Consider the following 14,713-nt stretch of genomic DNA (forward strand, 5'->3'; position numbering starts at 1 on the left):
CCACCTCCTTCCTTCTCATAGCAGCCGGGACGCAGGTAAGGTGATGTTCCTCGCTCCAGCGGCTTAACACACAGCGATGTGTGCTGCCGCAGGAACGAGGAACAACATCGTACCTGTCGCTGCACCGGCATTATGGAAATGTCGGAGACTACACCGATAATACGATAACGACGCTTTTGCGCTCGTTCATCATATCAAAAAGGTTTTACACACTACGACATCGCAAGTGACGCCGGATGTGCGTCACTTTCGATTTGACCCCACCGACATCGCACCTGCGATGTCATAGTGTGCAAAGCCGGCCTAAGACAAAGAGCGCACTCTAGTTACAGACCTTACGTTTTGCAGCCTGTAACAGCCGCTCACAAGGTGGCCGAGGCCACAGGATCTGTCCTGACAATAGTCTCCAGATTTGTCATATTTCACAGCCAATCATATCCTGCCAGGGGCAGGGCATAATACGCTAACTGTCAGTCAAATACTAACAAGTTTGATAATGCAGGTTCACAATGTGTCACTGTGATCAAATGTTGAGTCCCCTAGTGGGTCCAGTAAGAATTGTAAAATTAAAAACAAAAAAAGTCATTATGTTTTTCTAAAAAAGCAAGCAAAAACACAAAATCAAAGATTTAATAATAGAAAATGATTTAATTGTTTCCTCCAACCCACGAAAATAGACATATATTTGCTCTTGCTAAATTCATATCAACTCATACTAAAAAGCTATATTATTTTTCATCATCAAGGAAAACCTTTAAAAAAAACATTAAATGAAAAAAAAAAACTGATCAAAATATTGTATGCATTCCAAAATAGTAGCAATAAAACTACAGCTCGTCACTCAAAAAATAAGTTCTCATACAGTTCTTGCTTTGTATTTTAGTAAAAAAGAAATTGAAAAAGTTGGGGCATTTAAAATATGATTAAAAAAAAGAAGTAAGCACTTTTTTTTAACCCCTTGATGTCATATGATGTACATTTAAGTCATACATTGTATCCATAACTTTGCGAGCCTGCATCATTCCCGCGCAGATGATCGCTGAATTATTTACCCATCATCTGCCTCTAACAGCTATGAGATGAGCGGAGCACCGCCTACGGCTGTTAACATATTAAAAACTCAAATGCAGCTCCTGGGGGGAAATAAGTTCATTCTCTCCCTGAAGCTGCATTTTCAGTAAGGTATTCGTACATGAAGACTGTAATGCCTATTATCTTTAAGGCTGTCAGTACAGTTGGTTTCAACATGGCCTGTTCTGTAATTGATCCTCTATTAAAAAGACAAACGAATACATGTTTTTATGCTGTTTAATGCAGATCCCCAACATTGGTATTGTCCAGTGCTAATGTATGTGCATAATAATGATACTGGCATTGCTTAATAATAATAATAATAATAATAATAATAATAATAATAATGATGATGATGATGGTGATGATCATTTCTATATATCCTTTTTTCAGATACAGAAAGTAAAGCTAGTGAGCAGCCATTCTTAGCACAAACACAATGGTTGCGAAGACGAAGAAAAAGAGCACTAAATGTAAGTTAAAATGTACATTACCAAAAATATATACAGTGCCTTCCGAAAGTATTTGGCCCACATTTCAGTCTTCAAACATAAAGATACAAATTTTAATGTTATGGTGAAGCATCAACAACAAGTGGGACACAATTGTGAAGTTGAATGAAATTTATTGCTTATTTTAAACTTTTGTAAAAAATAAATAACTGAAAATTGGGGTGTGCAATATTATTCAGCCCCTTTAATTTAATACTTTGTAGCGCCACCTTTTGCTGCGATTACAGCTGCAAGTCACTTGGGGTATGTCTCTATCAGTTTTGCACATCGAGAGACTGAAATTCTTGACCATTCTTCCTTTGCAAATAGCTCGAGCTGAGTGAGGTTGGATGGAGAGCGTTTGTGAACAGCAGTTTTTATCTCTTTCCACAGATTCTCGATTGGATTCAGGTTTAGGCTTTGACTTGGCCATTCTAAAACCTGGATACATTTATTTGTGAACCATTCTATTGTAGATTTTGCTTTATGTTTGGGATCATTGTCTTGTTGGAAGACAAATCTCCATCCCAGTCTCAGATCTTTTGCAGACTCCAACAGGTTTTCTTCAAGAATGGTCCTGTATTTGGCTCCATCCATCTTTCCATCTATTTTTGCCATCTTCCCTGTCCCTGCTGAAGAAAAGCAGGCCCAAACCATGATTCTGCCACCACCATGTTTGACAGTGGGGATGGTGTGTTCAGGGAGATGAGCTGTGTTGTTTTTACGCCAAACATATCGTTTGGCATTGTGCCCAAATAGTTTGATTTTGGTTTCATCTGACCAAAGCACCTTCTTCCACATGTTTGGTGTGTCTCCAAAGACACACCAAATGGCTTTCTTTTTGCCACTCTTCCATAAAGGCCAATTTTGTGCAGTGGACGACTGATTGTTGTCCTATGGACAGACTCTTCCAGCTCAGCTGTAGATCTCTGCAGTTCATCCAGAGTGATCATGGGCCTCTTGGCTTCATCTCTGATCAGTCTTCTCCTTGTTTGAGATGAACGTTTTGAGGGACGGCCATGTCTTGGTAGATTTGCAGTGGTATGATACTCCTTCCATTTCAATATGATCGCTTGCTCAGTGCTCCTTGGGATGTTTACAGTTTTTGAAATCTTTTTTAACTAAATCCGGCATTAACTTCTCCACAACAGTATCACGGACCTGCCTGTTGTGTTCCTTGGTCTTCATGATGCTTTATGTGCTTTAAACAGAACACTGAGACTATTACAGAGCAGGTGCATTTATACGGAGACTTGATTACACACAGGTGGTTTATATTTATCATCATCAGTCGTTTAGTACAACATTGGATCATTCAGAGATCCTCAATGAACTTCTGGAGTGCGTTTGTTGCACTGAAAGTAAAGGGGACGAATAATATTGCACGCCCCACTTTTCAGTTATTTATTTTTTAAAAAAGTTTAAAATCAGCAATAAATTTTGTTCAACTTCACAATTGTGTCCCACTTCTTGATGATTCTTCACAATAACATTAGCATTTTTATTTTTAAGTTTGAAGCCTGAAATGTGGGAAAAGGTTGAAAAATTCAAGGGAGCCGAATACTTTCGCAAGGCACTGTATACCCATGTTTAGCCATTTTGTCTAGCTAAAATTCAACTATTTTGTTGTTTTATTTTCATTATAACAATGTAAAAATAATAATAATAATAATAATAATAATAATTATAATTAAAAAGTCCTCAGAATAGAGGAGCTTATTAGAGTTTTTATTCACTTGCAGGTGGCTCAGTTGAAGGTCACCCCTTTGAAGCTGAGCTGTAGTAACATTCACATTGTTAGGAAACACCAATATGATGAGGATAAAAAAAAAAAAGTCATTAACCTCAGATTCCTCACACAATAGAAAATTACTAGTACATGTTTAAGTTTTCTTGTTTTTTTTCCCCGTAATATTACTTTTCTGGAAATTGTGGCTGCCACAGGCGTGGTCACTCTGAATGGCAAATAGTTATCCTATACGTACATGCTCAGCTCATGTATCAGTACAGAACAATGCAGATCAAATATTCATGGGATTATAGGCAGTCACTTAAAGCCTGTTACCTTTATTAAAAGAAGACCAGTGAACGGCTGGCAGACACCTTCCTCTGGCTTCATGAAAGGAGGGTACTGGGAAAAATCCAAATAAGCTAAACGTTATTTGACATGTATGGCTGTGAGGGTATGCTGGTTCTATAGATATTGGCTTGTTACGATCACGCTAATAATGATGTGATCTGCCTCAAAACTTGTGTATGAGCACCTTAAGACAACACATATGGGAAATGTAATTATTACAAGAAATGGCTGCATAGATTTTTCATCAATATGACTAAAGAGGACTATTTATGAACTATCATTTTAATGCTGTTTTTTTTAAGGTAATACTCTTTTAAATGGTATCTCCATTTTGAACATTAATGGCATGTCATAAATGTATAGTAGATGCAGGGCCATTCTATGGGACCTGACACAATCTAAGTGATGAGCTAAAGGGTAACAATGTTTTGAACTTTTGACTTTCAGGCTCCTTATAAGTTGAGGCTTCTTCACCTTTTTTCGGGCCACCATTACAGACTTGTGTAATGTGCATCATCGCACGATGCTTGCATAGATGTCTGTGATCTCCCTATTACGAAGCATGCAAGCTTCCTTCACTGCCGTTTGTCACACCAGAACTGATAGACCTTGTGAGGAGCCGACTTGTTGACTCCGATATTTTGCCTGGATGTCCACCTTTTGGCTTTTTAATGGGTAGACGGACTTCATTGCATATTTTTCCAACTGTCATGCCACTCACATGATGCAGTTTGGAATTTTCTTGAGAGACCATTATCAATGAACTGGATGATGTTATTTCTCTTCTCTTGGGAAACCTTCTTCATCACTGCTCCTTCATTCGAGCCAATGACCTTCCGCTTGAGAATTAACCCAATAACACACTGAGGTATTAGGGAATATGAGAACAGGTTGTAGTTTGAAGTATAGTTTATACAGGAAGAAATAGATTTTTCCACCTCTAGGAGCAAAACAATAACAATGCAGTGACATGAGAAGAATCTGCATAACTAATCATATGCCAAATAGTTGCAAGTCAAATCTCTGTGTGAGATAGCCAAGATGATTGTTTGTAAAATGAAGGTAGCAAAGTATGAAGAACAGACCGCACGCTTTCCGCTGTGCAGGGTAACTTGTTTATTCAAAGGTGCAGGGTAAAAGGCTGGGAAACAACCTGCAAGCCGGCTCCTATGCAGGGACGACGGCCATTTCGCCTATTGATTAGGCTTCCACGGGTCCAATGAAGGTAGTCTCACACTCACAGATGTAGTGGATAGTGAGATATTTAGTTTGAAAGTCAAATGTTCTAACCATTGTTACCCTTTTGCTCGTCAGTTTACTTATAGAGGAGAGCTGATCAGAATTCCCATTCATATCTATGGAAATTATTGATAGCATCATTCACAAGATACATGTCCCATTTGGTCTACTCTATGATATGTGGGACTACCCTTTTTAGTGAAATTTATAGTGAAATAGTGTGTCGCCCTCGTGCCTGCAGCCGCTACTGCTCAGATCCGGATCTACGGTACGGCTCGAGGGGTTCTCCGGACCCGGGGGTCGCGCGGACACTCCGAATAAAAGGGGGATGTATTTATACGGGGTTGGTTGTAAAATGTCTGTGACGCCACCCACGGTGTGTGGTGAGATGTAGCACCACCGCTGCCATTGCGGGGATACCCGGGGACGATGTAGTGGCAGCCGGATGTTAACCCCTCCGTGGGTAGGGATGGTTGCCCCAGGGCCCAGTGTCTCTGTGCAGGGTATGGCGATGGCAGGGACTTGTGCAACCAGATGGACCAGGGGATGTTTGGTTACTCACAATTAAATGAATCACACGAGTCTTTTGGTAAACCAAGGTGCTGGTGGCTGGCCGCCGCGGCCGGTTGTACTCTGATCCCCCACCCGGGCTGGTGGTCGCCGTCTTTTCCTCTGCACTAGTTGTGGTTGAGTGTTTACACTTCCCGGTATGGAACACGGGAGTCCGCTCCCGGCTTTCTGGGTGCCTGAGGAGCCGTGCCTGCTGACGTTGACCCGTGGGATCTATGAGCCATGGCGGTTGCCCTATCTCGCTCTGTGGGTGGTTGTCTGCTTTTGGGACTTTTGTTGGGACAGGACCTATAATCCTGCCCTCAATCGGTTGATTAGCTAGGCAGTTGGTTCCGGTCCTGGCTTCAGGGTCCGAGTAACCCCTCTGTGCACGGTTTCCGGTCGGGTCTCCGGTGTCGGTCCAGGCGGGCTCCAACCCTGTCCCGATCTTCCTCGGATCTGCCGAGCTGTCTTCCCATCTCCTGCTGACGGAGACCACCATCTGCCACCTAGCCAAGGCACCAGGGCTCCAACCCTGGCACCGTCCAACTTGAACTTCTCCTCCGCTGGAGCTACACCTAGCTCCAGCCTCCACTCCTCTCAACTCGAACTACAACTAACATGTTTGTTTTCCCGCCCCGGGCTGTCTAGACCCCTAGGTAGGTGTTCCCTAACCGCCTGGTCCCACCCACTGGTGTGCCTATCTTGCCCTGAGGGGGGTGACTAGGGTTTCAGGTCGGCTGTGTCTAACCTAGGTGAGGGAAGGTGTTATGTGGGGGCCTATTGTGTGACTACTTGGTTTTGCCAGGGCGTCACAGTAGCAGATCACATAAATGGTGTCTATCAGCTTGAACATCTACCAATTATTTAGATACCTTTGATGCTGCTTATACTAGAAATCCAATATTCTAAATAAAGAGGAAATTTGATTTAAGGCCCCCAAACACACTAGATTAAAGAAAACCATGCACAGCATGACTTAGAGCAGGAGTCTCAAACTCAGCTTGAGATATGGGCTGCACAAAGAAAAAAAAGTAATTTGGGGGGCCACTTTCTTTGCGGAACCAAGTGACATTTTTAGTGGTACGATTCTTTTTTCCATACACCTTTGGATTACTGTTTTTGAACATTTTTCGCTTATAACAATTGTGCACTTTTTTGCTTATACAGTGCCTTGCGAAAGTATTCGGCCCCTTTGAATTTTTCAACCTTTTCCCACATTTCAAGCTTCAAACATAAAGATAAAAAAATGTAATGTTCTGTTGAAGAATCAACAACAAGTGGGACACAATTGTGAAGTGGAACGAAATGTATTGCTTATGTTAAACTTTTATAAAAAATAATAAACTGAAAAGTGGGGCGTGCAAAATTATTCGGTCCCTTTAAGTTAATACTTTGTAGCGCCACCTTTTGCTGCGATTACAGCTGCAAGTCATTGGGGTATGTCTCTATCAGTTTTGCACTTCGAGAGAATGAAATTCTTGCTCATTCTTCCTTGGCAAACAGCTGGAGCTGAGTGAGGTTGGATGGAGAGTGTTTGTGAACAGCAGTTTTCAACTCTTTCCACAGATTCTCGATTGGATTCAGGTCTGGACTTTGACTTGGCCATTCTAATACTTGGATATGTTTATTTGTGAACCATTCCATTGTAGATTTTCCTTTATATTTGGGATCATTGCCTTGTTGAAAGACAAATCTCTGCCCTAGTCTCAGGTCCTTTGCAGACTCCAACAGGCTTTCTTCAAGAATAGTCCTGTATTTGGCTCCATCCATCTTCCCATCAATGTTAACCTGTCCTTGCTGAAAAAAAGCAGGCCTAAACCACTAAACCATGATGCTGCCACCACCATGTTGACAGTGGGGATGGTGTGTTCAGGGTGAGGAGCTGTGTTGCTTTTACGCCAAACATATCGTTTGGCAGTGTGCCCAAAAAGTTCAATTTTGGTTTCATCTGACCAGAGCACCTTCTTCCACATGTTTGGTGTCTCCCAGGTGGCTTGTGGCAAACTTTAAACAACACTTTTTATGGATATCTTTGAGAAATGGCTTTCTTCTTGTCACTCTTCCATAAAGGCCAGATTTGTGCAGTGTACGACTGATTGTTGTCCTATTGACAGACTCTCCCACCTCAGCTGTAGATTTCTGCAGTTCATCCAGAGTGATCTTGGGAATTTTGGCTGCATCTCTGATCAGTCTTCTCCTTGTTTGAGATGACATTTTTGAAGGATGGCCAGATCTTGGTAGATTTGCAGTGGTATGATACTCCTTACATTTCAATATGATCTCTTGCACAGTGCTCCTTGGGATGTTTAACGTTTTGGAAATCTTTTTGTAACCAAATCCGGCTTTAAACGTCTCCACAACAGTATCACGGACTTGTCTGTTGTGTTCCTTGGTCTTCATCACGCTCGCTGTGCTTTAAACAGAACACCGAGACTATCACAGAGCAGGTGCATTTATACGGAGAAATTGATTACTCACAGGTGGCTTATATGTATCATCATCAGTCATTTAGGACAGCATTGGATCATTCAGAGATCCTCAATGAACTTTTGGATTGAGTTTGTTCCACTGAAAGTAAAGGGGCCGAAAAATATTGCACGCCCCACTTTTCTGTTTATTCTTTTTTACAAAAGTTTAAAATAAGCAATAAATGTCGTACAACTTCACAATTGTGTTCCACTTGATGTTCATTCTTCACCATAACATTAAAATTTTTATCTTTATGTTTGAAGCCTGAAATGTGGGAAAAGGTTGAAAAATTCAAGGGGGTCGAATACTTTTGCAAGGCACTGTATATAAAACAGCATTTTAATGGTAAAAAAGGCTTGCGTTATTTTGTTTAAATATTTTTTTCACATTTTATCCCTTTCTTGTAAAGTAATATAGTTTTACAATTAGCACCATATAGTAAATTTGGCCAATATCTTGTAGTAATGTCCCTATTCTGGTCCCCATCTTGTAATAATGTGCCCATCCTGGCCCCCATCCTGTAGTAATTTGCCCATCCTGGTCCCCATCCTGTAGTAATGTGCGCATCCTGTTCCTCATTCTGTAGTAATGTCCCCATCCTTGTCCCCTTGTAGTAATGTGCCCATCCTGGTCGCCATCCTGAGATAATGTGGCCATCCTGGTCCCCATCCTGTGGTAATGTGCCCATCCTGATCCCCATCCTGTATCCTGTAGTACTGTGCCCATCATTGTCCCCTTGTAGTAATGTGCCCATTCTTGTGCCCATCCTGTAGTAATGTGGCCATCCTGGTCCCCATCCTGTGGTAATGTGCCCATCCTGATCCCCATCCTGTAGTACTGTGCCCATCATTGTCCCCTTGTAGTAATGTGCCCATTCTTGTGCCCGCCTGTAGTAATGTGGCCATGCTGGTCCTCATTCTGTAGTAATGTCCCCATCCTTGTCCCCATGTAGTAATAAGCCCATTCTTGTCCCCATCCTGTAGTAATTTGGCCATCCTGGTCCTCATCCTGTAGTAATGTGCCCATCCTTGTCCCCATCCTATAGTAATGTGCCCTTGCTGCTCCTCATTTTGTAGTAATGTCCTCATCCTTGTCCCCTTGTAGTAATGTGTCTATCCTTGTCCCCATCCTGTAGTAATGTGCCCATGCTGATCCTCATTCTGTTGTAATGTCCGCATCCTTGCCCCCTTGTAGTAATGTGCCCATTCTTGTCCCCATCCTGTGATAATGTGCCCATCCTGGTCCTCATCCTGTTGTAATGTGCCCATCCTTGTCCCCATCCTGTAGTAATGTGCCCCTGCTGGTCCTCATTTTGTAGTAATGTCCCCATCCTTGTCCTCTTGTAGTAATGTGTTCATTCTTGTCCCCATCCTGTAGTAATGTGCCCATATTAGTCTTTATTTTGTAGTAATGTCCCCATCCTTTTCCCCTTGTAGTAATGTGCCCATCCTGGTCCTCATCCTGTAGTAATGTGCCCATCCTGTTCCTCATTCTGTAGTAATGTCCCCATGTAGTAATGTGCTGATCCTTGTCTCCATCCTCTAGTAATGTGCCCATCCTAGTCCCCATCCTGTAGTAATTTGGCCATCCTGGTCCCCATGCTGTAGTAATATGCCCATCCTGGTCCTCATTCTGTAGTAATGTCCCCATCCTTAGCCTCATCCTGTAGTAATGCCCCCATCCTGTTATAATGTCCCCATCCTGGTCCCCATCTTGTAGTAATGACCCCATCCAGGTCCCAATTCTGTAGTAATTTCCCATCTTGATACCCATCCTGTGGTAATGTGCACATCCTTGACGTCCCCAACTTGTAGTAATGTGCCCCATCATTGTCCCCTTTTACAAATGTGCCCATGCTGGTGCTCTTCTTGTAGTAATGTCCCCTTTCCAGGTCCTCTTCTTGTAGCAATGCCACACACACACACACACACACACACACACACACACCACAGTCATCTCTTCACTTCAGATTAATGGTTTTCAGCGTCACGCAGAGACGAGCTCTGCACCCAGCTATTCCGATGGCAGCCACCAGCCAGTTGCCTGCAGCTGATGTGTATGATATAACCCGCTGGCCTCTAATTGGCCAGCGGCAGACATTGGACTAGCAGTGCTGAGAGCTTGTTTCCGCTCAGCGCTGGCAAATCCTTCATCTGAAATAAAGAGCTGACAGCGTCAGCACCTGCACCAGCCGCGATTGTCAAGGGAGCCATGGGCCTGCAGGCCGCAAGAAGCAGCCTGATGGGCCACATGTAGCGGCCACGTGTTTGAGACCCCTGACTTAGAGTCTAACTGTGCGATTGAAGTGCTGTGGCAATTCAGAGGCAACATACATTTTTTAAAAATCGAGTGGTGAATATATGTCTTGGCTGTCGAGTCCCCAGAAGTAGGCTGGGAACTACATCAGACTAGTCAGTTGAGACTTATAGTTTCTAGCCAGCTTTTCAAAGTATTTCAAATACCTTTCAGAGTAAAATATACCTGGGTGTAATTGTGTAGTCGGGCTCTGATTCATACAACCCGTGGTTCAGGCAGCATGAATCTAATTAACTTGAAAATTGTCTGAGACTGTTCATTTAGGTGGGACTGGACGACCATCTGATGTATTGAGGAAGAGAAAAATAGGCAGTTTAGTCAACCATTTCCTTGTATTCTTATGAGCGATAAGCCACTGTCAGAGAGGTCTAGCAGACACATTCTCCGTGTTCTCATGGAAAACACATGAATACTTGGTCGATCCTAGTGTTCTTTTGTATGGGGTATTAGGGAGAGATAGCTGATAGCCGAACAGTAGTGATGAGCGAACCCGAACTATAAAAGGTCAGGGCCCATACCGGATACCTATTGTCCATGCATAGACCCCGAACACAGACTTCTCAAGTTCAGCCACCCATATAAAGATAGAAATTTAAATAAAAAAGGAAAAAGAAGGAAAATAAGGAATAAAGCAGGAGCATTATACTTACTTACATTGTCCGCGTCTGTAACACTACTTCCAGGTCTCATCATTAGTTCTTATACATATTCAATGCTTCCCCCACCCACAATCATTCCCAGTGTCTGTGATTGGTTGCAATCAGACTGCGCCCCCACCCTTTTTGACAGCATCTGTGATTGGTTGGAATCACACACGCTGTCCCAATAGTGGTGTAAAAATAAAAAATGGCATAGAGTCCCCCCCATATTTTGATATCCAATGCAGATAAAGCAGTCGGCTACAGGTTACATCCCCCAGCTGTGTGCTTATCTTGGCTATGTATCAAAATAAGAGGGACCCTATGCAGCTTTTTTTAAATTATTTAAGTAAATAATTTAGAAAAACAGCTTGTGGTCCCCCCCAATTTTGATACCCAGCCATGATAAAGCCGACAGCTGGGTGCTGGTATTCTCAGGCTTGGGAAGCCCATGGTTACTGGTCTCCCCACCCTAAAAAGCCCGCAGTAGCCCAGAATTGTTGCATCCATTAGCTGTGACAATTCTGGCACGTTACCCAGCTTATCAAGATTGCCCCGATGCAGTGACAATCGGAGTAATGTAATGGTTTAATGACAGCTCACAGCTTGCACTAAGCACTAGATTAGTAATGGGTCTATGAGACACAGCCATTACTAATCTGTAAGTGAAAAGAAATAAACACAAACACCAAAAAAATCATTTATTTGAAATAAAATAGAAACGTTCCCACCCTTTTTCTCCAATTTATTACCCCTCCAAACACCCTGGTCTGATGTAAGCCACACAAGGTCCAACGATGATCCCCACTCTGCTACATACTGAAATTGCAGCACGCGGGCACATTAGAAAGCATGACCACACATTGCGGCTTCAGGCAGACACTGAAGTTTACCTTCAGTCACAGCTGAAGGGTACCGCGGTACCCCACCCGGTACACTAAATACACCAAAGTCCTGCACTAATACTGCATTTCCTGACAAAAACACACATCAAAACGCGATGCGGTTTTGTGCGATTATGATGTGTTTTTTTGCCAGGAGATGAAGATTTGAATGCAGAAATTTGATGTATAAATATAGGACGTAGTAGCAGCTGTGAGCTGTCATTATCCCCTTATATTACATCGATTGCCACCGCTCTATGGCAATCGTGACGATCCGGGTAAAGTGCTGGAAATGTCGCATTTCATGGATGTGAGAATTCTGGCCAGACGGACTGAATTCTGGCAAGATATCCTGCAGGCTGCTATTTTTAGCCTGGGGGGGCAATAACCATGGACCTCTCCAGCCTTAGAATACTAGCACCCAACTGTCGGCTTTAGCATGCCTGGCTATCAAAATTGGGGAGGACCGCACTCTGTTTTTTAAAATTATTTAAATAATAATAAAAAAAAAAAAAAAAGCTGCATCTTTTTATGATACACAGAGCTAAGATAAGCACACAGCTGGAGGCTGCAGCCTGTAGTCACAACACAATTTCCTGGTCCCCATAGACTTGGAGTTCGGCGTCCGTGCAGATGTTCGGGTTCAAGTCCGGTCCTGAATCTGACTTTTTTTTTTTTTATGTCCATCTGGACCCGCCGAACCCGAACATCTGCAGGTTCGCCCATCTCTACCAAGCAGCTTTGTGTCTGACATGTCAGAAATATGTAATAACGGAAATCAGCCCCTTCACCTATTTTCATGTAGTGTTTTTTATTTTGATTCACAAACACCAATTATTAATAATTGGACAATTATTTGTATTATAAAATAAATTCATAGTTATCAGATTCATTCATGATTATCAGATTCATTCATGATTATCAGATTCATTCATGATTATGAGATTCATTCTTGATTATCAGATTTATCCATGATTATCAGATTAATTCAGAATTATCAGATCCATCCATGATTATCAGATTCATTCATGTTTTCAAGCAGTATGTGAACAGTTAAATTCTCAAATATTGCTGCGGTGTATTTACTATATATAATGTGTTCACAACAGGTTCTCAAAGGAGTATTTGAAGAAATGAAATATGTGGAACTTATGATTGTAAATGACCATCAAATGGTAAGCAAGACTGTCACTCTTTATTATAAACCTCAGTGCCATCCAAGAATGAACTGTGGTGGAAACAAAATATTAAGAACTACAGTCAAATTACGCTGTTTGTCTTATGCACATGTGGAATATTTCTTGCAGATTTCTTGGGCATATTCTGAAATTATATTTATACTCTTAAAATCTGCAACCAAGGCCTCATTCAGACTTCCTTGATTTTTCACATACAGATAAAAGTGTTACGAGTGGCCATGTGTCCCACTCCATAGAGTATAATGGGTACATGTTCTACCTATGAAAAACATTGCATAGAACACATACATGGAAAAAGGATGACTGAATCGCCTAATACAGAATTGTACATGTTAAGCCTCATTCAGATGTCCATTTTTCACGAATATTCTATCCGTGTTTTTCCTGGATACCCAGAAAAGTTTATAAGTAAATTCACTTGTCTGTATTTTTTGTGGACCGTGTGTCTGTGCAAAAATAATGTTTTTTTATTGGCATCATTGAGGAATATTACCCATACAGGTCTTTGGGTCAGTGAAAGTCACGGACAGCACATGGATAACATCAGTGTATAGTCCGTGTGCTGTCTGTGAATAAATTTGTAAATGCGTAGGAGAAGTTTTGTAATTTTTATTTTTTATAGATGAAAATCACTGATGAAACTCTGGTGGTAAAAACGGACACAGAGACTGAGCACTGATAAAAAACAGACGTCGGAATGAGATCTAATTGGGCTTTGGATCACTCAGTTTGCATTCAGTGGGAATAAAGGTCCATGCTGAGAGCATCCTACAGTTTTATAACACACAGTGTGTGTGTTTTCAGATGTAAACCTGCAGGTTTTTATATGGCTTACCTGTGGACTGTTTGTCTCTGTTCGGTATTCACACTTTGAAATTTAGAAAATATTTTTTATTTATTTTTATCGTTTAACGTTGTAAAATTCTGTGAAGCACTTGTGGGATCAAGGTGCTCTCCACACATCTAGATAAATTACCTGAGGGGTTTAATTCCCAAAATGGGGTTAATTGTGGGTGTGTTTCCACTTTTTAGGCACATCAGGGGCTCTCCAAACACTACTTGACATCCGCAGACCATTCCTCAAAGTCTGCATTGCAAAATATCACTCCTTCATTTCAGAGCTCAGCAGTTTGTCCAAACAGTAGTTTCCCACCATCTTTGGGGTATCGGCGTACTCAATTTGGACAGCAAATTTTGGGGTCCACTTTCTCCTGCTATCCTTGTGAAAATGAAACATAAGTAGCAGAAGTATATTGGAAAAGTGTTTGTTAGGAAGAGTTAGGACTGTGAGAGAAGCTCAGACATACTGTCTGTGAGCTACTCTTTGCTCTTAGCTGTATTGTTAATAAACTTCCATTTTGTCCCAATCTTCATACAAACACACTCTATTGAGCTGAGTTGCAGAGCCTTGGTTCCTGCTGACCAGGTGGAGTTTTTCTGTAATGTAGAAAACAACATTTTCTCTAAGAGCAATACTAGTGAAATAATCCAATTACTGGGAATAAAGTTGGCTTCCTGTTCCTGGAAGCCAACTAGACCCTGACGCATGTTCATTTAATTCACAGAAAATGGGCAAAGATAAGGGCAATCCATTATTTAGTTTTTCTCCCACATACTGTATATCCGTTTCCATCTGTATCTATTCCAATATTGTTTTATAATCCGGTTTGTGAAATTCCTCTAACTAATCTATTCTTGTGATTTCTGTATCCAGTCCAAAAATTGAACTATAAGGCTATGTGCCCACGGGAGCCTGTTTGTGCGGATTTTGCCG

General features: G+C 41.7%; 1 protein-coding gene across 3 annotated transcripts in view; it reads left to right on the forward strand.

Annotated features, from left to right (window-relative positions):
• The window catches only part of ADAM23 (ADAM metallopeptidase domain 23), a 414,934-nt gene that overhangs the window by 227,654 nt on the left and 172,567 nt on the right, over window positions 1-14,713 (forward strand). For all 3 annotated transcript variants that reach the window (XM_075317711.1, XM_075317712.1, XM_075317713.1), the window contains exons 8-9: window positions 1,465-1,544; window positions 12,850-12,915. In XM_075317711.1, the coding sequence (XP_075173826.1) occupies window positions 1,465-1,544; window positions 12,850-12,915 (146 nt within the window). The remainder of the gene's footprint in view (window positions 1-1,464; window positions 1,545-12,849; window positions 12,916-14,713) is intronic.

Source organism: Anomaloglossus baeobatrachus, chromosome 7, assembly GCF_048569485.1.
Source record: "Anomaloglossus baeobatrachus isolate aAnoBae1 chromosome 7, aAnoBae1.hap1, whole genome shotgun sequence".
Classification (NCBI taxonomy): Eukaryota; Metazoa; Chordata; class Amphibia; order Anura; family Aromobatidae; genus Anomaloglossus; species Anomaloglossus baeobatrachus.